The sequence below is a fragment of the Pseudophryne corroboree genome (genome assembly GCF_028390025.1).
Source record: "Pseudophryne corroboree isolate aPseCor3 chromosome 3 unlocalized genomic scaffold, aPseCor3.hap2 SUPER_3_unloc_56, whole genome shotgun sequence".
Classification (NCBI taxonomy): domain Eukaryota; kingdom Metazoa; phylum Chordata; class Amphibia; order Anura; family Myobatrachidae; genus Pseudophryne; species Pseudophryne corroboree.
In genome coordinates this window covers 774,702-800,581 of record NW_026967548.1, presented here as the reverse complement: position 1 = coordinate 800,581, position 25,880 = coordinate 774,702, and the positions used below count along the sequence as shown (strand labels likewise).

The 25,880-nt window shown below is 47.2% G+C and overlaps 1 protein-coding gene across 2 annotated transcripts in view; it reads left to right on the top strand.

Moving 5' to 3' along the window:
* Positions 1–1,420: 1,420 nt before the first annotated feature.
* The window catches only part of LOC134984455 (oocyte zinc finger protein XlCOF22-like), a 35,702-nt gene continuing 11,242 nt past the window's right edge, over positions 1,421–25,880 (top strand). For both annotated transcript variants that reach the window (XM_063950032.1, XM_063950031.1), the window contains exons 1-5: positions 1,421–1,494; positions 8,100–8,131; positions 10,965–11,043; positions 11,162–11,263; positions 11,418–12,053. In XM_063950032.1, the coding sequence (XP_063806102.1) occupies positions 11,010–11,043; positions 11,162–11,263; positions 11,418–12,053 (772 nt within the window). In that variant the 5' untranslated portion in view covers positions 1,421–1,494; positions 8,100–8,131; positions 10,965–11,009. The remainder of the gene's footprint in view (positions 1,495–8,099; positions 8,132–10,964; positions 11,044–11,161; positions 11,264–11,417; positions 12,054–25,880) is intronic.

The window sequence follows — 25,880 nt, the reverse complement described above, 5'->3', positions numbered from 1 at the left end:
ATGACAACACAGGCCGCTCCCCCTGTATATTATGACAACACAGGCCGCTCCCCCTGTATATTATGACAGCACAGGATCCTATCCTTGTATATTATGACAACACAGGCCGCTCTACCTGTATACTAAGACAACACAGGCTGCTCCCCCTGTATACTATGGCAACACAGGATGCTACCCCTGTATATTATGACAACACAGGCCACTCCCCCTGTATATTATGACAGCACAGGATCCTACCCTTGTATATTATGACAACACAGGCCGCTCTACCTGTATACTAAGACAACACAGGCTGCTTCCCCTGTATACTATGACAACATAGGCTGCTCCCGCTGTATACTATGACAGCTCACGATGCTACCCCTGTATATTATGACAACACATGCCACTCCTTCTGTATAGAAAGACATTACATGCCGCTCACCCTATATAATAATAGTAACAAGACACCACAGGCACTTACCCCTGTATAAAAGGGCAACACAGGCTGCTCCCCCTGTGTAGTAGGATGTCATAATCCACTACCCCTGTTTAGGAGGATGCCCCAGGTCGCTCCCCCTGTAGTGTAGTACAACACATAGCGCTCCACTGTATAGTACAATGCCATTATATGTATAGAATAACGGTAGCGGCGGGGTCTGCTCCACCTGTATTACAGTAACGGCGGGGTCTGATACACCTGTATTACGGTAACGGCGGGGTCTGATACACCTGTATTACGGTAACGGCGGGGTCTGCTCCACCTGTATTACAGTAACGGCGGGGTCTGATACACCTGTATTACGGTAATGGCGGGGTCTGCCCCACCTGTATTACGGTAACGCCGGGGTCTGCACCACCTGTATTACGGTAACGGCGGGGTCTGCGCCACCTGTATTACGGTAAAGGCGGAGTCTGCGCCACCTGTATTACGGTAACGGCGGGGTCTGCGCCACCTGTATTACAGTAATAGGACACTAGAGTGTCAGCCACCTGTACAGGGATAATGCAGCACCAGAGGCTGCTCCAGCTGCACTATAACAAGGCACCAGAGGCTGCTCCCCCTGTAGTACAGAACCTGACACCAGAGCTGCTCAGCCTATAGAATAATAATAATAATATCATTACCTGCTGCCAGACACAGCAATGGTTGCTCTCTGCTCCTGCTGCCTTGTGGGAATGATAGAAGGAAGGCGGAGCTCAGACCAGGGGAAAATGGCCGCCGCTCCTGACGTCACTACACGGCCAGGGAACCTATTGCTGCAGCCGGACTGGTCTACAAGAAAATGGCCGCCGGCCTCCTGCACTGAGGACATGTATTGTAATAGTTATTACATAGGGCGGGGCTGTGGGAGTGGTGTACGAGGGGAGGGGCCAGTAACCTGTAAGCAGCTTTTGCCAATCATGCCCTACTTCCTGCCTGTGCGTTCCACCTGACTTCCGGTCTGTGCGTTCCACATGCAGGAAGTGAGTTTTCATCGACTGCTGCAGCCTCCCAGTGTCCGTGAAGATCAGGTAATGGCGTCTTACTATACAGGGGGAGCAGCATGTGGTGTCCTGTTGTTATTATTATACAGTGGGAGCAACTTGTGGTGTCCTGTTATTATTATTAGACAGGGGAGCAGACTGTGGTGTCCTGTTATTATTACTATACAGGGGGAGCAGCCTGTGGTGTCCTGTTATTATTACTATACAGGGGGAGCAGCCTGTGGTGTCCTGTTATTATTATTATTATACAGGAGGAGCAATCTGTGGTGTCCTGTTATTGTTGTTATACAGGTGGAGCAGCCTGTGGTATCCTGTTGTTGTTGTTGTTGTTGTTATTATTATTATTATACAGGGGGAGCGACCTGTAGTGTCCTGTTGTTATTATTATACAGAGTGAGCGGCATGTGGTGTCCTGTTGTTATTAGTGTTATACAGGGGGAGCAGGTTTTTGTGTACAGTTATTATTATACAGGGACAGCAGCTTGTGGTGTCCTGGTATTATTATACATTGGGAGTGGTGGTAATGTCCTACAATACAGGAGGAATGGTCTGAGGTGTCCTGCTTTTAAAGACATCTGTTATTATTTTTATACTGGGGTGCAGACTTTAGTGTCGTTGTTATTATTATTATTATTATTATTAATTTTATTATATGTAATTGTGGGGATTGAAAATATTGCTCAGTATGAAGCAAATGTATATCACACACCTGGGAGCGTCACTGTTACATCACTTATATCTAGAGTAATAATACAGGGACATGACTGGGGAGGGGAGGGGATCTGGGAATGTCACAGTGACATCACATATCTATAGTAATAATTCAGGGACATGACTGGGGAGGGGAGGGGATCTGGGAATGTCACAGTGACATCACATATCTATAGTAATAATACAGGGACATGACTGGGGAGGTGAGGGGATCTGGGAGTGTCACTGTTACATCATGTATATCTATAGTAATAATACAGGGACATGAATGGGGAGGTGAGGGTATCTGGGAGTGTTACAGTGACTTCACTTATAACACTAGTAATAATACAGGGACATGACTGGGGAGGTGAGGGGGATCTGGGAGCGTCACAATGACTTCACTTATATTTATTGTAATAATACAGGGACATGACTGGGGAGGTGACGGGATCTGAGAGCGTCACAGTGACATCACTTATTTCTCTGACGTCCTAGTGGATGCTGGGGACTCCATAAGGACCATGGGGAATAGACAGGCTCTGCAGGAGACTGGGCACTCTAAAGAAAAGATTAGGTACTATCTGGTGTGCACTGGGTCCTCCCTCTATGCCCCTCCTCCAGACCTCAGTTAGTTAGAATCTGTGCCCGGCCAGAGCTGGGTGCTCCTAGTGGGCTCTCCTGAGCCTGCTAGTTAAAGAACAGTGAGCTTCTGCTGGCAACAGGCTCACTGCTACGTGGGACCGAGGGGAGAGAAGCAAACGTACCTGTTCACAGCTAGGTTGCGCTTCTTAGGCTACTGGACACCATTAGCTCCAGAGGGTTCAAACACAGGCAGCTGTCCTCGATCGTCCGTTCCCGGAGCCACGCCGCCGTCCCCCTCGCAGAGCCAGAAGAACAGAAGCTTGAAGACGGCGAAATCGGCGGCTGAAGACTCCTGTCTTCATTTAAGGTAGCGCACCGCAGCTGTGCGCCATTGCTCCCACAGCACACCGCACACTCCAGTTACTGTAGGGTGCAGGGCGCTGGGGGGGGGGGGGGGGTGCCCTGGGCAGCAATTGAAGTACCTTTTGGCATAACCTACATATATACAGTCAGCCACTGTATATATGTAAAATCCCCCGCCATTTTTTATCACAGAAAGCGGGACAGAAGCCCGCCGCTGAGGGGGCGGGGCCTTCTTCCTCAGCACACCAGCGCCATTTTTTCTTCACAGCTCTGCTGGAAGGACGCTCCCCAGGCTCTCCCCTGCAGTATCCAGGTACCAGAAGGGTAAAAAGAGAGGGGGGCACATACATTTAGGTGCAAAAAGTTATATATTCGGCAGCTATTGGGTAATCACTTGTTGTAGTGTATATCCCTGAGTTATATAGCGCTGTGGTGTGTGCTGGCATACTCTCTCTCTGTCTCCCCAAAAGCCTTTGTGGGGTCCTGTCCTCAGTCAGAGCATTCCCTGTGTGTGTGCTGTGTGTCGGTACGGCAGTGTCGACATGTTTGATGAGGAGGGTTACGTGGAGGCGGAGCAATTGCAGATAAATGTGGTGTCGGGGCCGACACCTGATTGGATGGATATGTGGACAGTTTTAAATGATAATGTTAACTCATTACATAAAAGGTTTGATGATGTTGCAGCCGGGGGACAGCCGGGCTCTCAACCCGGGCATGCCCAGGCGACTCAGAGGCCGTCAGGGTCTCATAAACGCCCACTATCTCAAATGGTTGACACGGATGCCGACACGGAGTCCGACTCCAGTGTCGACGATGATGAGGCACAATTACAGCCTAAAATGACCAAGGCCATCCGTTATATGATTATTGCAATGAAAGATGTATTACATTGAAGTCAGTGTAGACACACTCTGGTACTCTACTGAGACCAGCTATTGCTTCAGCCTGGATGTGTAGCGCTGTAGCAGCATGGACTGATACCCTGTCAGAGGACATAGATGCCCTGGACAGGGATAATGTCTTGCTAACCCTGGGACATATAAAAGACGCCGTCTTATATATGCGGGATGCCCAGAGGGACATTTGCCTGCTAGGTTCTAGAATTAATGCAATGTTCATTTCTGCCAGGAGGGTCTTATGGACTCGGCAATGGACAGGGGATGCCGACTCTAAAAAATACATGGAGGTTTTGCCTTATAAGGGTGAGGAATTGTTTGGGGACGGTCTCTCGGACCTCTTGTCCACAGCGACAGCTGGAAAGTCGACTTTCCTGCCTCAGGTTTCCTCAGTGACCAAGAAAGCACCGTATTATCAAATGCAGTCCTTTCGTTCTCAGAGAGGCAAGAAGGTCAGAGGTGCATCTTTTCTTGCCAGAGGCAGGGGTAGAGGAAAGAAGCTGCACCATGCAGCCAGTTCCCAGGAACAAAAGTCCTCCCCGGCTTCCACTAAGTCCACCACATGACGCTGGGGCTCCACAGGCGGAGCCAGGAGCGGTGGGGGCGCGTCTCCGAAATTTCAGCAACCAGTGGGTTCGCTCACGGGTGGATCCTTGGGTTATACAAATTGTATCTCAGGGATACAAGCTGGAATTCAAGGTGACGCCCCCTCACCGTTACCTAAAATCGGCCTTGCCAGCTTCCCCCATGGAAAGGGAGGTTGTACTGGCGGCAATCACAAGCTATACCTCCAGCAGGTGATAGTAAAGGTTCCCCTCCTTCAACAGGGAAGGGGTTACTATTCCACTATGTTTGCGGTACCGAACCCGGACGGTTCGGTAAGACCCATTCTGAATTAAAATCCCTGAACATTTATCTCAAGAGATTCAAGTTCAAAATGAAATCGCTCAGGGCGGTCATTGCAATCCTGGAAGAGGGGGATTTTATGGTATCTCTGGACATCAAGGATGCGTACTTGCATGTCCCCATTTATCCACCTCACCAGGAGTACCTCAGGTTTGTGGTACAGGACTGTCATTACCAATTCCAGACGTTGCCGTTTGGTCTGTCCACGGCACCGAGAGTATTTACCAAGGTAATGGCAGAAATGATGGTACTCCTTCGGAAGCAAGGAGTTACAGTTATCCCGTACTTGGACGATCTCCTTATAAAGGCGAGGTCCAGGGAGCAATTGTTGATCAGCGTAGCACACTCTCAGGAAGTGTTGCAGCAGCTAGGCTGGATTCTGAATATTCCAAAGTCGCAGCTGATTCCTACGACGCGTCTGCCCTTCCTGGGTATGATTCTGGACACAGAACAGAGGAAGGTGTTTCTCCCGGAGGAGAAGGCTCAGGAGTTAGTGACTCTGGTCAGGGACCTCCTGAAACCAAAACAGGTGTCGGTGCATCACTACACGCGAGTCCTGGGAAAGATGGTGGCGTCATACGAAGCAATTCCTTACGGCAGGTTCCATGCCAGGATCTTTTAGTGGGATCTGTTGGACAAGTGGTCCGGATCGCATCTTCAGATGCATCGGCTGATCACCCTGTCTCCGAGGGCCAGGGTGTCTCTTCTGTGGTGGCTGCAGAGTGCTCACCTTCTCCAGGGCCGCAGGTTCGGCATACAGGACTGGGTCCTGGTGACCACGGATGCAAACCTCTGAGGGTGGGGGGCAGTCACTCAGTGAAGAAACTTCCAAGGGCTGTGGTCAAGTCAGGCGACTTGTCTGCACATAAACATACTGGAACTAAGAGCCATATACAACTCCCTGAGTCATGCGGAGCCCCTGCTTCGAGACCAACCATTGCTGATTCAATCAGACAACATCACGGCAGTCGCCCATGGAAACCGCCAGGGCGGCACAAGAAGCAGGGTGGCAATGGCGGAAGCCACAAAGATTCTTTGTTGGGCAGAGAATCACGTGCAAGCACTGTCAGCAGTGTTCATTCCGGGACCCTCAGGCGATAGCTGTGGACGCGCTAGTGACACCGTGGGTGTTCCAGTCAGTATATGTGTTTCCTCCTCTTCCTCTCATACCCAAGGTACTGGGAATAGTAAGAAAAAGAGGAGTGAGAACAATACTCATTGTTCTGGACTGGCCAAGAAGGACCTGGTACCCAGAACTACAATAGATGGTCACAGAGGACCCATGGCCTCTGCCTCTCAGACAGGACCTGTTGCAACAGGGGCCCTGTCTGTTCCAAGACTTACCGCGGCTGCGTTTTTGACGGCATGGCGATTGAACGCCGGATCCTAAAGGAAAAGGGCATTCCGGATGAAGTGATTCCTACGCTGATAAAGGCCAGGAAAGATGTAACTGCAAAACATTATCACCGCATATGGCGGAAATATGTTGCTTGGTGTGAGGCCAGGAAGGCTCCTACAGAGGAATTCCAGCTGGGTCGATTTCTGCACTTCCTACAGTTAGGTGTGACTATGGGCCTAAAATTTGGGTCCATAAAGGTCCAGATTTCGATTTTCTTCCAGAAAGAACTGGCTTCTCTACCTGAAGTTCAGACATTTGTAAAGGGAGTACTGCATATTCAGCCCCCTTTTGTGCCACCAGTGGCACCTTGGGATCTTAACGTTGTGTTGGATTTCCTGAAATCCCACTAGTTTGAGCCACTTAAGACCGTGGATCTAAAGTATCTCACGTGGAAAGTGGTCATGATGTTGGCCTTAGCATCGGCTAGGCGGTGTCAGAATTGGCGGCTTTGTAATGTAAAAGCCCCTATCTGATCTTCCATATGGACAGGGCAGAATTGCGGACTCGTCCCCAATTTCTCCCAAAGGTGGTATCATCATTCCATTTGAATCAACCTATTGTGGTGCCTGTGGCTACTCGGGACTTGGAAGACTCCAAGTTGCTGGACGTAGTCCGGGCTTTGAAAATATATGTTTCCAGAACGGCTGGAGTCAGGAAGACTGACTCGCTGTTTATTCTGTATGCACCCAACAAGCTGGGTGCTCCTGCTTCGAAGCAAACTATTGCTCGCTGGATCTGTAGCACGATTCAGCTGGCTCACTCTGCGGCTCGATTGCCGCATCCAAAGTCAGTGAAAGCCCATTCCACAAGGAAGGTGGGCTCTTCTTGGGCGGCTGCCCGAGGGGTCTCGGTGTTACAGCTTTGCCGAGCTGGTACTTGGTCGGGTTCATACACATTTGCTAAGTTCTACAAGTTTGATACCCTGGCTGAGGAGGACCTTGTGTTTGCTCATTCGGTGCTGCAGTCATCCGCACTCTCCCGCCCGTTTGGGAGCTTTGGTATAATCCCCATGGTCCTTACGGAGTCCCCAGCATCCACTAGGACGTCAGAGAAAATTAGAATTTACTCACCGGTAATTCTATTTCTCGTAGTCCGTAGTGGATGCTGGGCGCCCGTCCCAAGTGCGGACTTCTTCTGCAACACGTGTATATAGTTATTGCTTAATAAAGGGTTATTGTTATAAGCCATCCATTTCATGAGGCTCAGTTGTTGTTCATACTGTTAACTGGGTATGGTTATGACAAGTTGTACGGTGTGATTGGTGTGGCTGGTATGAGTCTTACCCTGGATTCCAAAATCCTTTCCTTGTAATATCAGCTCTTCCGGGCCCAGTTTCCCAAACTGAGGTCTGAAGGAGGGGCATAGAGCGAGGAGCCAGTGCACACCAGATAGTACCTAATCTTTTCTTTAGAGTGCCCAGTCTCCTGCGGAGCCCGTCTATTCACCATGGTCCTTACGGAGTCCCCAGCATCCACTACGGACTACGAGAAATAGAATTACCGGTGAGTAAATTCTTATTATCTCTAGTAATAATTCAGGGATCTGACTGGGGAGGTGAGGGGATCTGGGAGTGTCACAGTGACATCACATATCTATAGTAATGTAACCCCTCTTTTACCTGGGGGTACAGTGTATATGTGCAATGTGCCTCCACCCAAGCTATTTAGACCCCAATACTCTAATCGCTTAAGAAATATCCTACTCCTGTAGTGGTCGCCTATAACATTAGTATGTGATGTAACTAGATAGGACTATGCACATTTACCAATCGTACCTTTCCTTTCTGATTTCAGGCTCTTCCAGAGATACGGAGACAGTTCCGACGGTAAGTATAATAGTTTTAATATACAAGATGTTATAGGCCACCTTATACAGTTATATCATATAATACTCAAACCATGAACCGTTCTAATAGTATACCCCACCTATACATAATAATATACCCCACCTATACATAAGGTAATGCATGCAATACAAAAAATACGATTCCACAAGAAAGTTGTGGGGCTGCGTTTGAAAAACCACCCGGGTTCTCTTACTATAATCGTGCACGGTTGCGGCCCTTTCGTGTCTGTGTATAAGAAGTACTCTGGGTTATATGGGTATCCACTTCGAGCAATCGTCCTCACGATTGTTGAGCAATCCCTACTTCACGGCAATGAATAGCATGGTTTCCATGGAAGATCTAATTGTAGCGCTCCTAGACAACCTGAAACAGGAAGGTAGTACGTAGAGCTCTCCACCCTGGAATCCCTGACACCCGTGGTCTACTCGTTACATATAGTGGGGTGATGATCTGTGTTACCTGTGGCCAGTACAAGCATAGCTCCACTGTAGATCCATGGGGGTGGCTCCAGAACATACAGAAGTCCCGGTTATTGGCACCTGATAGGTGAGTGGTGCTTAGTCTCCCTAGTGTATCATTTCCAAGTTTAGGCAACCCTGCACTCTCTCCGAGCTGCTTTCATCATTATACACCACCGCACTCTGACTGGTACCCGGCTGGTCATTATCTAATGGATATGAAGTCTCTAGAGGTGCTATTTATACTCCTCAGATCCACCGATGCTGCTGGTACCTGTGCTACTGTGCTGGCGGCTGGTACTTTAATAGTTAAAGGATGATAGGGGAGTATGCAGATTAGCAGGATTTATATGGGGGCATCCTGCACTTACAATGATAGCGTGCCCGGTCTGGACCTCCCCCCGACTCCACCTCCTCCAACAACCGGGCTCTCCCTGCGGGTTGGATGGGATGAGGGACACAGCTCTGCCTCGGGGGGTAAACTGTCTGCTACTGCTGGACTCCTGGTAGCTGCTGCCTGCACTGCGATCTCCTTCCATGTACTAGCCTGCCCCGCCAGCGCTCCGCCTCCCAGCACTCTCCATGACAACCAGGTACCGGGACTTCCCTGCTCTGCGTCCACCAGGGGAAATTAACACAGCGCTTCTCACCTGCAGCAGGAGACATCCAATTCCTTTCCCCCACAGGGGCTCTCTCACTCGCAGGGAACCGCCTTCCTGTAAGCTCCCTCGTCTCAGCTGCCAGCCTTTTTCTCTCCCCTTAGTCAGCCCACCAACAAAACCGCCACTACACGCGCCCAGCCACCTCTCTCAGCACACGGGACCTCTGGAAGCTTCTCCACGATCTCCACTACGCGCTTACCAGAGTCCCCTCACCTTCAGCAGGCACAGAATAATAACATGCATAAACACACTACATTATTGGATCACTAGAAAGATCCAAGTTATTATCACATATATCAGTTGGCAGCATCTCTATTACCTTATAGATCTACATATTTATTCATTGATTTGCCCCCTCATAGTGTCCCAAGGCCTTCAGATCACTAGGGTACTACAGTAATAGTACAGGTACATGACTGGGGTGGTGAGGGGATCTGGGAGCGTCACAATAACGTCACTTATATCTATAGTAATAAAACAGGGACATGACTGGGTAGGTGAGGAGATCTGGGAGTGTCACAGTGACATAACTTATATCTATAGTAATAATACCGGGACATGACTGGGGGGGGGGTGAGGGGATCTGGGAGTGTCACGGTGGCATCACTTCTATCTATAGTAATAATACAGGAAAATGACTGGGGAGGTGAGGGTATCTGGAAGTGTCACAATAATGTCACTTATATCTATAGTAAGAACACAGGGACATGACTGGGGAGGTGAGGGGATTTGGGAGCGTCACAATAACGTCACATATCTATAGTAATAATACAGGGACATGACTGGGGAGGTGAGGGGATCTGGGAGAGTCACAGTGACGTCGCTTATATCTATAGTTATAATACAGGGAAGTGACTGGGGTCCGAGGAGACTTGTGAGTACAGTAGCACCGGGGGATGTGTCCTGGTGATGACTGGAGAGGTGACTGCCAGTAATGGGACATTATACAGTAACACCAGGGGATGTGTCTGGGTGATGACTGGAGAGGTGACTGCTGGGAATGGGACATTATACAGTAACACCATGGAATGTGTCTGGGTGATGACTGGAGAGGTGACTGCTGGGAATGGGACATTATACAGTAACACCGGGGGACGTGTCTGGGTGATGACTGGAGAGGTGACTGCCGGGAATGGGGCATTATACAGTAACACCAGGGGATGTGTCTGGGTGATGACTGGAGTGGTGACTGCTGGGAATGGGACATTATACAGTAACACCAGGGGACATGTCTGGGTGATGACTGGAGAGGTGACTGCTGGGAATGGGACATTATACAGTAACACCAGGGAATGTGTCTGGGTGATGACTGGAGAGGTGACTGCTGGGAATGGGACATTGTATAGTAACACCAGGGGATGTGTCTGGGTGATGACTGGAGAGGTGACTGCTGGGAATGGGGCATTATACAGTAACACCAGGGGATGTGTCTGGGTGACTGCTGGGAATGGGACATTATACAGTAACACCAGGGGATGTGTCTGGGTGATGACTGGAGAGGTGACTGCTGGGAATGGGGCATTATACAGTAACACCAGGGGATGTGTCTGGGTGATGACTGGAGAGGTGACTGCTGGGAATGGGACATTATACAGTAACACTGGGGGATGTGTCTGGGTGATGACTGTATCACTGTGTGTGTGTCAGGTTCCTATAAGGTGTCACGATGTCACTGTCTATGTCTCCATGCAGGAGGGGGAGTATATAGAGGGATACAGAGGTCATTACAAGGACGTGATGATGGAGAATCACCGGCCCCTCACATCACTGGGTAAGAGGAGACTGTCATGTATTGTACAGGGGTGAGCAGGTATGGGGCCCCCTATATACACACATCATCTGATAATCACATATATACACTGTACTCAGTCACTGTGTGTCTCCTTCAGATGGGCCCAGTAACAGAGATACCCCAGAGAGATGTCCCCGTTCTCTGTATTCCCAGTATTGTACAGAGGAGAATCACAGGATCCCACAGGAGGATCAGGTAGGTGGGATTTAGGGTCTCAGCAATATACCAAAGTGACTGTCACTATATGATTTGTAGAGGAGCTGTGTGTCTTATACACTGATATTATACTGTTTCACCTCAGTTTAATCTGACTGTATGCAAATGCCATTGTATTTTTTGGGTTATTTAGGTAGAACGTCTTTCTCGTATAAAGGCAGAAGATATAAGGAGAGAAGAAGAGACGTATGTGGCTGATATAAAGGAAGAAGATATAGATGGAGAAGAAGAGACGTATGTGGCTGATATAAAGGCAGAAGATATACAGGGAGAAGAAGAGACGTATGTGACTGATATAAAGGAAGAAGATATAGAGGGAGAAGAAGAGACGTATGTGGCTGATATAAAGGCAGAAGATATACAGGGAGAAGAAGAGACGTATGTGACTGATATAAAGGAAGAAGATATAGATGGAGAAGAAGAGACGTATGTTACTGATATAAAGGCAGAAGATATAGAGGGAGAAGAAGAGACGTATGTGACTGATATAAAGGCAGATGATACAGAGGGAGAAGAAGAGACGTATGTGACTGATATAAAGGTAGAAGATTTAGAGGGAGAAGAAGAGACGTATGTGACTGATATAAAGGCAGAAGATATAGAGGGAGAAGAAGAGACGTATGTGACTGATGTAAAGGCAGAAGATATAGAGGGAGAAGAAGAGACGTATGTGACTGATATAAAGGCAGAAGATACAGAGGGAGAAGAAGAGACGTATGTGAGGGGTGATCAGCAGTGTAAGGAGGAGGAGATCCCTACAGATATCAGCACAGGTGAGTAATAAACACTTATTACAGAAGTCACATATTCTCATTGCTCAGTCACTACAGCAATCTCTTATCCTACACCCTCCTCCACCATCAGCCCTGTTCTCAGTTAGGTGTTTATAACACAAGGCTATCCATGACAAACATCACATGTAGAGAGTTATTACACACAGCACTATAATGTTATTAAAAGTAACAAGCAGAAGTTTATTTTTAGGGATCATATATAAGTAGTATTGTGTTTTTTGTGGAGCGTCTAATTTGTATGGGATCTAAATTTCTCAGTTTAGCAACCTTTTATTAAATAACGTTCATTTTGTTAGATGATGCAGGTATTAAATAATTTCTTGTATATAGTAGACCTTTGGGTCACCACAGAAACCGGGGAGAAGGACAATATTCGCATAGGGGTGATCTGTAGACCACCTGGCCAGGAGCAGGATTTGGACAGGAATCTATTGTTGGACATCACTAAATTGGTTTTAAAGGGAGAAGTCCTAATCATGGGAGACTTTAATTTAACTGATGTAAATTGGGTGGGGGTCTTTTGCAAGTTCAGCTACAAGTGGCAAATTTCTATATTCCTTACAGGGAGCATCTTTCAATAAACAGCAGATATTTCCCTTCTGCATAGAAGAGCGGTCGGGAAAGAAAGAAGTAAACCTCCTTTCTCTTTCATCCACTAGGGGACACTGGAGTCTTATACAGTAGGGGTGTGAAGCTTGCAACCGGAGGTGTGGCACAATCTAAAAATTAGCATTGTCTGCACAGCCGGCTCCTCCCCCTTCACATCCCTCAGTTTGAAAAATTGTGCCAAGGAGGTGCAAGCACAAGAAGGGAGCTCCTCCTCCATTTCAGTACCGAGACTGAGTTACCCTAATGTAAAGGGGGACGAAAGTCTTAAGAATAGAGAGACAATGATCCCTACTAAAGGGGATCTGCATCTCTCCTCAGAAAATCCGGAGCGCAGAGTCAGCAGTGAGTACTGGTTGTAAAGGGGCCCTAGTTACAGTTACACTTACGGTAACCATAGCTTCTTCATGGATCCAGGAGGCAGTTTGACAGACTTCCTCCCGTGGACCGCACACAACGCTGCTACCTTCTGGCTCTAAGCCCTGGGACTCAGCAGCGCAGCTTCCCCGCTGCCCCCTCCTTCCGCTGCCGCTGTGACAGAACAATCGGTCTGAAACACTCCCTGGCCGGCTATACACTCCCGCTTCATGTCAGCTCCCCCGCCCGCCCCTCCTTCCTCTACAGACGGAGGGCTGAGGGAGACACAGCGCGGATGTCAGCGGCAGCGTATACCGCCGCCTCTTAAACACACAGCGGGGCGCTTGAAAAGAGCGTCCCCTCCCGCTGAAACAACATATTCCTCGTGGCTAGCAGCCGCAGCTTCCCCTGCACTCGCCGGGACCCGGGCTATATCCCCCCGCACACTTCCTCCCGCAGTCGGCGCTAGTACGAGGGCTTCTCATACGCTGCTGCCTTATAACTTAAGCCCTGGTAGGCTAGCAGCGCAGCTCCTCCGCCGCTTCCCTTTTATAGAGAGTAGAGGCTATTCCATTTGGGGGTTAGATGATGTTTGATGAGTTAGACAAGTGGATTTCGCAGGCAACTGCAGTGACATCTACCTTTCTACCTACTTGTTACTCGAGCACCACATCACACGTTAGAGGAGGTTGCTCGGGACCAGTGTTTAAATTCATTCGATCGCTGTCGTACCGAGCCAGCAGAGGTTTTGTGGCAACAGACTCGTGGAACCAGAGGTAGAGGTCGTTCATAGTCGACACCAGAAAAGCAGAACAGACCTGCTGACAATCCCGTGGCATGACGGTTTTCCTGCTCACCTGGGGTCCCCCTTGGGGGGCGCAGAGTTGGAAGGTTTTCGGGACGCCTGGACCAAAACATCACCAGACGTCTGGGTCAACCAGATATTTCCCAGGGTTACAGGATAGTTACAAGAGCGTCCACACAGTCCATTTATTTGCAGCCCGAGGGCCTAGGTGCCCGTTGTGAGCAGGAGCGTTACAGGAGGCAACTTCAAAGACTCCTGCATACAAAGGGTTAAGTCGCCAGTCCCAGATCCTCAATGAGGAACGGGATTTTATTCAAAACTTTTGGTAGTGCAAAATACCTTCATATCCCGATTTGGATTCCTCACCAAGCTTACTTAAGATATGCACCGGTGTGGGATCACTACCGAATCAGTGCCCTGCCATTCGGTCTATCATCAGCTCCAAGAATCTTTATAAAGACCATAGCAATAGTGGTGACAGGATTGAGACAGGGGTCACGATCATACCTTATCTAGACGATCTACTGATCAAGGCCTCATCTCAGAAACAGCTGATAAAGGATGCTCAGACAGCTCATCAATTTCTCATTCAACATGGGTGGATTGTGAACTTCCAGAAATCCAACCTCATGCCAACTCCACGGATTAATTTCCTTGATCTCATCTTGGACACGATACAATTAAGAGTATTCCTACCAGAGAACTAGATCTAGGACCCACAGAGGTTAGTGGCTCAGGTACTAAGGACACAGACGGGTTCTCTACACCTCTGTGCTACTTCTCGAGAAGAGGGTGGCGTCGTTCGCAGCTCTCCGGTACGGCGGACTTCATTCCTGACAATTCCAGATGAAACTCATTGCTCAGGGAGCAGGTTCGCACTGGCTTCTACATCGAAGAATCCAGCATCCACCACGCATACGAACCTACTTGATTTGGTGGTCGTTGCACAAGAATCTCGCAGCAGGCAACAGATTCGGCATTTGGGATTGGAGGATCCTGACAACGGACGCCAGTCTCAGAGGTTGGGGTGCCGTCCTAGTGGAACAAATTCCTAACGGTTTGCAGATTGAAGATGGAATAAATCCAGTCAGTTATTGTGGGTTTAGAACATGGAGGGTTCATGGTAACCATGGACATAAAGGATGGACGTTACAGGAGAGCAGCCTACCCATAAACATTCTCCAACTGAGAGCAGTTTACAATGTGCTTCTCTTAGCCGCAGACCTAGTCATGGGTCAACACTTAAAGATACAGTCGGACAATGTCACGATGACGGCTTACGTAAACCATCAAGGAGGAACAAAGAGCAGGATGGCGTTAAAAGAAGCCACAAAGATCTTTTTGTGGGCAGAAAGGCGGAACATCATCCTCTCGGCAGTGTTCATTCCAGGTGTGGAAAACTGGGAAGCAGATTATCTCAGCCGCCAGGACATGCATCCGGGAGAGTGGTGCCTACATCCACGGATTTTCGAAATGGTGGTGAGGAGATGTGGTCTATCTCCAGTCGATCTAATGGCGTCTTGGCAAAACCATCAGCTGCCTAGATATGTGTCCAGGACAAAAGATCCAGCAGCAGAAGGAGTGGACGCATTAACACTTCCTTGGTGTTACAGGAGGGTTTACATTTTTCCACCTTTCCCACTCACACCCAGGGTTCTGAAACGGTTGAAACGAGAACGAGTGTGGGCATTTCTAATCGCACTAGATTAGCCCCGCAAGAGTTGGTACTCAGACCTGCGAGGGTTACTAGTGGAAGATACTTGGCGGTTACCTCAGAGGGAGGACCTGCTATCTCAGGGACTGTTCCAACACCCACACCTGCACAGGCTGCATTTAACGGCGTGACTAATGAAACCCGGATCTAAGGAAACAGAAGGATACCAAGAACGACCATTCCTACAATGTTTGCCGCTAGGAAGCCTGTCACAGCCACGCACTACTACAGGATTTGGAAGAGGTACATGGACTTATGTCAAGAATGTGGGTGGAATTCAACGATCTTCCACTTATCCAGACTTCTACTTTTCCTTCAGGCCGGTCTAGATGTAGGACTGAGGCTGGGCCCTCTGAAGGTTCAAATTTCGTTTCTCTCTATACTATTTGAACAAGCGGTTAGCATTCTTGAGGATACAACCCCCTTTTTCGTCCTACCACTGTGCCATGGGACTTAAATTTGGTGTTGGAATTTTTGAGATCTCCAACTTTTGGGCCGTTAGCAAGAACAGCCCTGAAATATCTCTCTTGGAAGGTCACATTATTGATTGCCTTGGTTTCGGCCAAGCGGGTTTCTGAGTTGGGAGCCTTATCGTGTAAGAGTCCTATAAATGTTTCATGAGGATAGGGCAGAACTCCGTACAAGAGCAGGTTTCCTTCCTAAGGTTGGTTTCACGTAAACCAGCCAATTGTGGTCCCATCTTTTCAGGGTCTCGCAGATGGGGAAGTGTCCTTGGATGTTATCCGAGCTTTAAGGGTATATGTACAAGTTACGTCGTCCTTCAGAAAGTCGGACCATTGTTTGTTCTTTATTATGGGCCAAAGAAGGGGTGCCAGCATCTAAGCAGCCTTGGTCTAGATGGATTCGACTTGCCATTCGGCAAGCTTATATTTCCTGTAGCAAACAGGTTACGGTTCAGACGGGTGCTCATACCACCAGATCAGTGGGTGCCTCATGGGCGGCTGCCAGACGTGTTTCCACTACTCAACAGAAAAAGAGGAGTGGGTGCAAATCCACTCCCCTAAATTCCCTTCCGCACGCTGAAAATGACCCTGTAACCATACCTGAACCTATCTGGTAATAAAATTCAGAGAATTAGTCACAAATGTTTGCAAACACGTTTAGCTGCTGAGCCACGTCACGCCTTCTCTGATACAGCAGTCCTAACCTACATAATAGCAGTGCCCACATAGCGCCATGTAATTTGTCACAGTAGGCCTCATGATAAAGGCTATTACTAAAACACTTCCAGACAGAGAGCTAACTTACCCGGGAGTCACCCCCAGGATCTCCCATTGGCACTACAAGGAACAGCATGCCTTCCAAATGCTGCTCCCATTCAATTCCACTACTCAACTTTGCAGAGCGGCGACTTGGTCCTCAGCCCACACGTTCGTGAAATTTGACAAGTTTGATACCTTTGTTAACTTAATTGCAAATAAAATATAACCTTTAAGAAATATTCACTAAAAATTCATATAAATTGATCCTACTTAATTAAAAGAAAGATTACTATTGACTGAATTGTCTTACTATCCGTATTATATCAGTCAGGGTGAAAAATATTTTATTTAGAAGAAATATATTCATATGTGTAATACTTTACCATCTAGAACACTGCCAGACAGCCGTGGGCTCTCCCTATTGTTTCCTGTAAATAGAATCAGTTACATGTGCATGGTATCCACACATACACCGTATTCATTATCATTTTCATAAGGGAGAGGCTGAGGCTTATATATACTGTCTATGTATGGTAGGTATCCCTTCCATACCTACCACACATAGACAGGAAAACTATGTATATAGGAAACTATAGGTCAGTAAAACAATACAGAATAAACTATAGGTCAGCAAGACAATACAGAAGGAAACTATTGGTCAGTAAGACAATACAGAAGGAAACTATAGGTCAGTAAGACAATACAGTAGGAAATTATAGGTCAGTAAGACAATAAAGAAGGAAACTATAGGTCAGTAAGACAATACAGTGAGAAACTATAGGTCAGTAAGACAATATGGGAGGAAACTATAGGTCAGTAAGATAATACACTAGGAAACTATAGGTCAGTAAGGCAATATGGAAGGAAACTATAGGTCAGTAAGACCATACAGTGAGAATAGTGGGGTGGCGGTAGTGAATGAAAGGGGGGAGGAGTAGGGGGTAGGGAAAGAGCAGCCGGCAAGAGTATTAACATGGGTATTAAAAAAGTTTTTACCAAAACACTAATAACGATTATGGGTCACCGTTGCTGCATAAAGAGAATGATGTCCCTAGCACAGGGGGAAATACTGATCTTCGTTGTATGTATGTAAATGCTAGAAGCCTTACAGGAAAAGAGGGGGAACTAGAAATCCTTGCAGCAAGCAAACAGTATGATACTATAGGCATTACTGAAACTTGGTGGGACGAATCTCATTATTGGACAGTCAATCTAGAGGGTTATACGCTGTTCAGGAGAGACCGCTTAAATAAACGGGGTGGAGGGGTATGTCTTTATGTAAAGCCGTTATTAAAACCTCATATATGGGAAGATATTCAACAGGGGACTGTAAATACTGTTGAGACGTTCTGGGTAGAAATTGCATGCGGGGGTAAAGCAATAAAAAAGTTATTGGAGTTATGCTACAGGCCGCCTGGTATTAATGTGTCTGATGAGGAATTGTTACTGCAGCAAATTGAAAGAGCAGCAGGAGTAGGAGACATAGTAGTGATGGGAGACTTTAACTATCCAGAGATAAACTGGAAAATCCATTCATGTGATACTGCTAGGGGCAATATGTTTTTACACACACTAAATGATATCTACTATATTCAATTAATCGAGGAACCAACTGGTACTGTCACAACTGAGGGCCTGAGCTGACGGGAGGCAGCCTCAGTTGTAGGGGCTGAGATGTACCGGAACCTGGGAGGTTGTATCAGACCCCTGGACATGTAAGTAACATGAATAATAACTGCCCGAAGGCGTGACCACGACAACTTGGATAAAAGTCAATGATGTTTATTATGACAACTCCGCAACACAGCAGCAGTAAAAGAAAACGTAAAAGTCAGCAAAGAATAAATACAGTTCCTGAGTACTACAGGATGGCAGGAGCCACAGGGCACTGGTAGTGTGAGATAGTTCTTATGATCTTCTAGATGGAAAGTCCTTACCAGGCCCGACTGTAGCAATGGAGATAACCCAGGATTGTGCCAGCTGGTGTTCCAGGAAAAGCTGGGTTGCTGATGGTAAAACAGCTGCTGTGGATACTGGCTGGAACCAGACTGTTGTTAGCACGGAGTGGATACTGGCTGGAACCAGTTAAATAATAAATGAACTTGGGAGCGATGAAATATGAACTGAAATGTAGAACTTGGGAGCGGAGAAATAATAATACCGGTGGAGAGTGGTAAAGTGTAGAAAGGACACCGGCCCTTTAAGGGAAGCTGTACTCTGCTGGAAGCAGGTAATGTTGTAGCTGGAAACAGATGAATCCACAATGGATTGGAGAGTCAGGCTACACCGCAGGTGGAATGCTGGTGCGGGTCTCTATGGTGGAAGTCTTGAGACAGGAGCTGGAACCTGAAAGACAATCACAGGAGAGAGACAAACAGGAACTAGGTTTGACAACCAAAGCACTGACGTCTTCCTTGCTCAGGTACAGCTTACTTATACCTGCAGCAAGGAAGGGGTTGGCTAGGCAATTATGCAAATCAACAATACAGACAGCAGATTGGTGGAAATGATCAGATGACAGAATCCAAGATGGCTGCGCCCATGCAGACACTTGGAGGGAAGTTTGGTTTGTAATCCATGTGGTCTGGGAAACAGTAATGGCGGCGCCGGCCACCGGAGACAGGAGACGCCAGGCTGATAGATGCACATTTAACCACGCGGGCACAGCGGAGGCCGCGGCTGATGAAAACACCACTCTGACACTCTGCATGTGGAAACTCAGGAACAGCGGAATCCGGTCCTGGAACGCTGAGCCCGCCTTAGGAGGCATCTGAAGGGTAAGTAATGGCGTCCAGATACCCGGATCGTGACAGGTACAATGCAATCTTAGTCCTGGTATTAACAAACAATGGGGAATTGGTATCAAATATTATAGTAGGGGAGCCCATAGGAAACAGCGACCACGATATGGTCTCAGTCAATATCAGCGTTCATAAGCAGTCCTATACTGGCTCAAGGATTGTAACAAAATATGCAAAAAAGAAATAAGAGGCTAAAGTAGAAACTGAAAAACTAGCAGCAAAGGAAAGCAAAGCAAATCCCATTTTTTTTTAAATATATCAACAGCAAGATATTAAAGGAGAGTATAGACCAGTGTTTCCCAACCACGGTCCTCAAGGCACACTAAAGGTTGGTACACACTAATAGATATATCTGCAGATCAATTGATCTGCAGATACAGGTTGAGTATCCCTTATCCAAATATTCCGAAATACGGAATATTCCGAAATACGGACTTTTTTGAGTGAGACTGAGATAGTGAAACCTTTGTTTTTTGATGACTCAATGTACACAAACTTTGTTAAATACACACAGTTATTAAAAATATTGTATTAAATGACCTTCAGGCTGTGTGTATAAGGTGTATATGAAATATAAATAAATTGTATGCATGTAGACACACTTTGTTTAATGCACAAATTTATAAAAAATATTGGTTAAAATGACATTCAGGCTGTGTGTATAAGGTATATATGTAATATAAATGCATTCTGTGCTTAGATTTAGGTCCCATCACCATGATATCTCATTATATTATGCAAATATTCCAATATACGGAAAAATCCCATATCCAAAATACCTCTGGTCCCAAGCATTTTGAATAAGGGATACTCAACCTGTATATCTATGGACGGATCGGGCAGTGTGTTCAGCATACACACTGCCCGATCCGTCGGGGACTGACGTCATGAACTGGGCAGGCGTGTACACACGGCCGCCCAGTCCAGCTGTCAATCACCGCCGGCCGCCGCAGCATGTGTACGGGCGGTCGGCCAACCGCCCCGTACACACACAGCGACGCGTCAATATATCGGTAGATATATTGGCTGTCGGCTGTACTGCGCGGCCGACACAATACGTCTGTGAACGACGGAGTTCACAGATGTATCGCCGTACACACTGGCCGACGGTCCAATGATATATCGGCCATTCAAGAGAACGGCCGATATATCGACCAGTGTGTACGGGCCTTGACAGTCCTGGTTTTAGTGACATCCAGGCTTGAACACAGGTGACATAATTAGTAGCTCAGTTATTTTGATTTAACCATCTGTGCTGAAGCCTGGATATCACTAAAACCTGCACTGTTGGTGTGCCTTGAGGACCGCGTTTGGGAATGCCTGATATAGACCCTTTAAAAGACAAAATGGGAGTCTTAATCAAAAATGATAATGACATAGCGGACAAATTAATTTAGTTTTTTTTTCAACTGTATGTACAAGAGAAGACCAAATGCAGGGACTAACACACAATGTCACCAAAGATAATGTCCCACTGCTAAGTGCTTATTTATGTGAGGATGTAGTCTGTGACCGATTAATTAATGTAAAGATTAGTAAGTCACCGGGTCCCGATGGAATTCACCCAAGAGTTCTTATGGAGCTTCACTCTGAACTTGCAAGGCCGCTATCTTTGATCTTTAAAGATTCAGTTATATCAGGTATGGTTCCCAAAGACTGGCGTATAGCTGAAGTACAGATGGATCCACGGTTATCTTGACTAGTTTTCTGCGCCTAGGCACAACATGACTTATTAGCATAAACCAGGCCTGGCCAACCTGTGGCTCTCCAGCTGTTGTAAAACTACAAGTCCCATCATGCTTTGCCACAGTTTTGCTAGTAGGGAAGGCTAAAACTGTGGCAGGGCATGCTGGGATGTGTAGTTTTACAACATCTGGAGAGCCACAGGTTGGCCAGGCCTGGCATAAACCCTTCATCTATTGTTTTCAGCAGCAATACAATACAGAGAACAATACAGCAGGGGATTAAGTAATTACAGCAGGGGATTAAGTCCGACTGGCCAGTCTCAGTTACTCCTATTAAAGGTCAAGATAAATGTGGACCCATCTGTAGTGCCAATATTCAAAAAGGGAAGTAAAGCTGAACCAGGTAATTATAGACCAGTTAGTCTTATATCTATAGTGGGGAAAGTATTGGAAGGTATTCTAAGAGATAGTATTCAGAAGTTCAATAAGGTCATTAAAAGGAACCAACATGGATTTGTGAAGGACAGATCATGTCAAACCAACTTACTTGGCTTTTATGAAACAGTAAGTGCGATCCTTGATCAGGGTAAGGAGGTGGATGTAATCTTTTTAGACTTTGCCAAAGCTTTCGACACAGTACCACACATGCGTCTTATCTATAAACTACAAGGAATAGGGCTAGGGAGCACAATATGCACTTGGGTCCGTAATTGGTTAGATAATAGGGAGCAGTGCATTGTGGTTAATGGATCATTTTCAAATTGGACTGAAGTGCTAAGTGGTGTGCCGCAAGGGTCTGTACCAGGATCACTATTGTTCACGACCTGTCAGAAGGTCTATGGAGCATGGTGTAAATTTTTGCAGACGATACCAAATTGTGTAAGGTTATAAATAACGGAGGGGGGTGCTGAGTCTTCTGAACGACTTGGTTAAACTAGAAGCATGGGCAGCCAATCGAGAATGAGCGTCAACACAGACAAGTGTAAGTTAATGCACTGTGGTAGCAAGAACAAAACTTACACCTACCTACTAAATGGGGTAATATTAGGGGATTCTGTACTGGAAAAGGACTTAGGTGTCCTCATAGATAGCAAGCTAAGCAGTAGTACCCAAAGTAGGAGTGCAGCAAAGAAGGCTAATAAGATATTAGCATGCATAAAACGGGGTATTGATGCTAGGGATGAGAGTATTATATTCCCGTTATATAAATCACTAGTGAGGACACATCTTGAATACTGTGTACAATTGTGGGCACCATACTACAAAAAGGATATCCTGGAGCTAGAAAAGGTTCAGAGGCGGGCGACCAAACTAATTAAGGGCATGGAGACTCTGGAATACGAGGAAAGGCTTGCTAGGCTAGGCATGTTTATACTGGAAAAGAGGAGACTAAGAGGGGACATGATCAACATCTACAAATATATAAGGGGACAATACACAGAGCTTGCGCGGGACCTGTGTTTGGTAAGATCAGCACAGAGGACACATGGACACTTGCTTAGGTTAGAGGAGAGAAAATTCTGCACAAAGCGGGGAAATGTTTTTTTCGCGGTAAGGACAATACGTGTTTGGAATTCCCTGCCTGAGAGTTATAATGGTGGACTCGGTCAACACCTTTAAGAATGGGTTGGATAAATTCCTAATGGATAATGAAATTCAGGATTATGGTGCGTAGTAACGCACTATAGTTATTATAAAAAAAAGGAATAAACACAACGGCTGACATCAGCATCAGACTAAATTTAGTCCAAAAACAATACTGCACAGGAAACCACAAATAGGTTGAACTCGATGGACAAATTGTCTTTTCTCACGTCCTAGAGGATGCTGGGGTCCATATTAGTACCATGGGGTATAGACGGGTCCACCAGGAGCCATTGGCACTTTAAAAGTATAATAGTGTGGGCTGGCTCCTCCCTCTATGCCCATCCTTCCAGACTCAGTTTAGAAAATGTGCCCGGAGGAGCCGGTCACAGCTAGGGGAGCTCTACAGAGCTTTCTTAGTAAAAGTTTTTCTTAGAGTTTTTATTTTACAGGGAGGCTGCTGGCAACAGTCTCCCTGCATCGAGGGACTGAGGGGGAGAGCAGTGTCCACCCTGCGGGGTCTGAGCCACTGTCTGCCCTGTACCCTGTGTGTATGTGGTGTGAGTGGTGTGTAACAGCAAACATGTCTACAGACTCTGTCTCATATGCTGCAGAGGATTCATCTTCTCAGGAAGATCCCATCCCATGTAATCAGGATTGCACTGTTGTAGCGCAGATCCCAGCTAGAGAACCGGAGTGGTTAACCTCTCTTAGAGGAACTATTCCTCAGATTTCTGAGAGGGTTACAAGATCTGAGCATGTCACTCAGGTACTGCAATCCTCTATGGTTGTATGGTCTGATACTGCTCCCTCAGGGTCCCCTGCGGTACATTCTCACAAACGTGCGCTTGCCAAGATTATGCAGGATGACACAGACACCGATTCTGACACTGCAGACGGTGACGGGGATGTGTCATGGGGGACGGCATCACTTGCTAAGGGGTTGCAGTTGAAGATTGAGGCCGTACGGGATGTGTTGCGTATTTCGGACACTCCTCCTGAGCAGGTAGAGGAGGCCTTTTTCATGGACAGTAAGAAGGCCCCTCTTACCTTTCCAACATCTGAGGAATTAAATGCTATATTTGAAAAGGCCTGGGAAAATCCAGTGAAAAAATTACAGATCCCTAAGAAGGGTCTTGGTTGTTTTTCCATTCCCAGAGGATGATAGAATGAAATGGGAGTCTCCACCTATAGTGGACGCCTCTGTTTCCAGGCTGTAAAAATAAGTGGTTTTACCAGTCCCGGGATCTACCGCGTTGAAGGACCCGGCTGATCGCAAGGTGGATGCTATGCTCAAATCCAAATATACGGCTTCAGGGCTATAGCCAGATGGTCAATCACTCTGCAGGACGACTTGACTACGATGGATAAAGGTGATGTTGATTTATTCGTACGTAACATTCAGTATTCTGCGAGGCCTACAAAGAACAAACCTCACACCTTCTTTAGAGGTGGTCGTGCTAAAGGAAAAAAGCCTGCTCCCGCAGGTTCCCAAGACCAGAAGCCTGCTTCTGGTACCCACAAGTACTCCGCATGACGGTGGACTACACAGCCTGGAGGAAAGTCAGATGGGACCAAGACTCCGGCATTTCAGCCACGTCTGGGTGTCGTCTGGCCTGGACCCTTGGATATAGGATATGGTGTCCTGGGGGTACAGTCTGGAGTTTCAAACTCTCCCACCTCATCGTTTCTTCAAATCAGGCTTACCGGCTTTGCAGGCAGATAGAGCAATTCTTCTGGAAGCTATCTGAAAATTGGTAGTGTCCGAGGTCATTGTTCCAGTTCTGCCTCATCAGTGGAACAAGGTTTACTATTCGAACCTTCTCATGGTACTGAAGCCGGATGGTTCTGTACGGCCAATTCTGAACTTAAAGTATTTGAACCCTTATCTCAGGGAGTTTAAGTTCAAGATGGAGTCTCTGAGAGCTGTCATCTCAGGACTGATGGAGGGGGAATTCTTGGTGTCCCTGGACATCAAGGATGCGTACCTCCACATTCCCATTTGGTCGACGCATCAGGCTTATCTCAAGTTTGCACTCTTTAGACGATCACTATCCGTTTCAACCGAGGGTCTTCACCAAGGTGATGGCAGAGATGATGGTTCTCCTCCGCAAGCAGGGTGTGAACACAATTCCGTATCTGGATGATCTCCTGATCAAGGCAACATCCAGGGAGAAGTTATTAAGATTGAATGCCCTCATGACACATCTGCTCAAGGAGCACGGTTGGATCCTGAACCTTCCAAAGTCTCATCTGGAGCTGACAAGGAGGCTGCCTTTCCTGGGAATGATCCTCAACACGGAGGTGCAGAGGGTGTTTCTACCGGTAGAGAAAGCACTAGTGATTCAAACAATGGTCCGGGATGTCTTGAAGCCTTCATGGGTATCGGTTCATCAGTGCATCCACCTTCTGGGGAAGATGGTTGCCTCCTACGAGGCTCTGCAGTATGGAGGATTCAATGCTCGCTCCTTTAGCTGGATCTCTTGGACCAGTGGTTGGGATCTCACCTACATATGCATCAGAGGATACATCTGTCACCAAAGCCAGGATTTCACTCCTCTGGTGGCTACAACTACCACACCTTCTGGAAGGCCGAAGGTTCAGGGTTCAGGACTGGATCCTTCTAACCACGGATGCAAGTCTAAGCGGTTGGGGAGCAGTCGCTCAGGGAGAAACCTTCCAAGGAAGGTGGTCGTATCAAGAATCCCTTCTCCCAATAAACATCCTGGAGCTAAGGGCCATGTACAACTGCCTTCTTCAAGCAGCACACCTACAGGATTGAGCTGTTCTGGTGCAGTCGGACAACGTGACCACAGTGGCCTACATAAACCAACAAGGCGGAACGAAGAGCAGGGCTGCAATGTCAGAGGTGTCAAGAATCCTCCTCTGGGCAGAAAGGCATGCAGTGGCGATGTCAGCAATCTTCATTCCGGGATTAGAAATATGGGAAGCAGACTTCTTCAGCAGACACTATCTCCATCCAGGAGAATGGGGCCTTCACCCAGAGGTGTTTGAGGAGGTAACCTGTTGG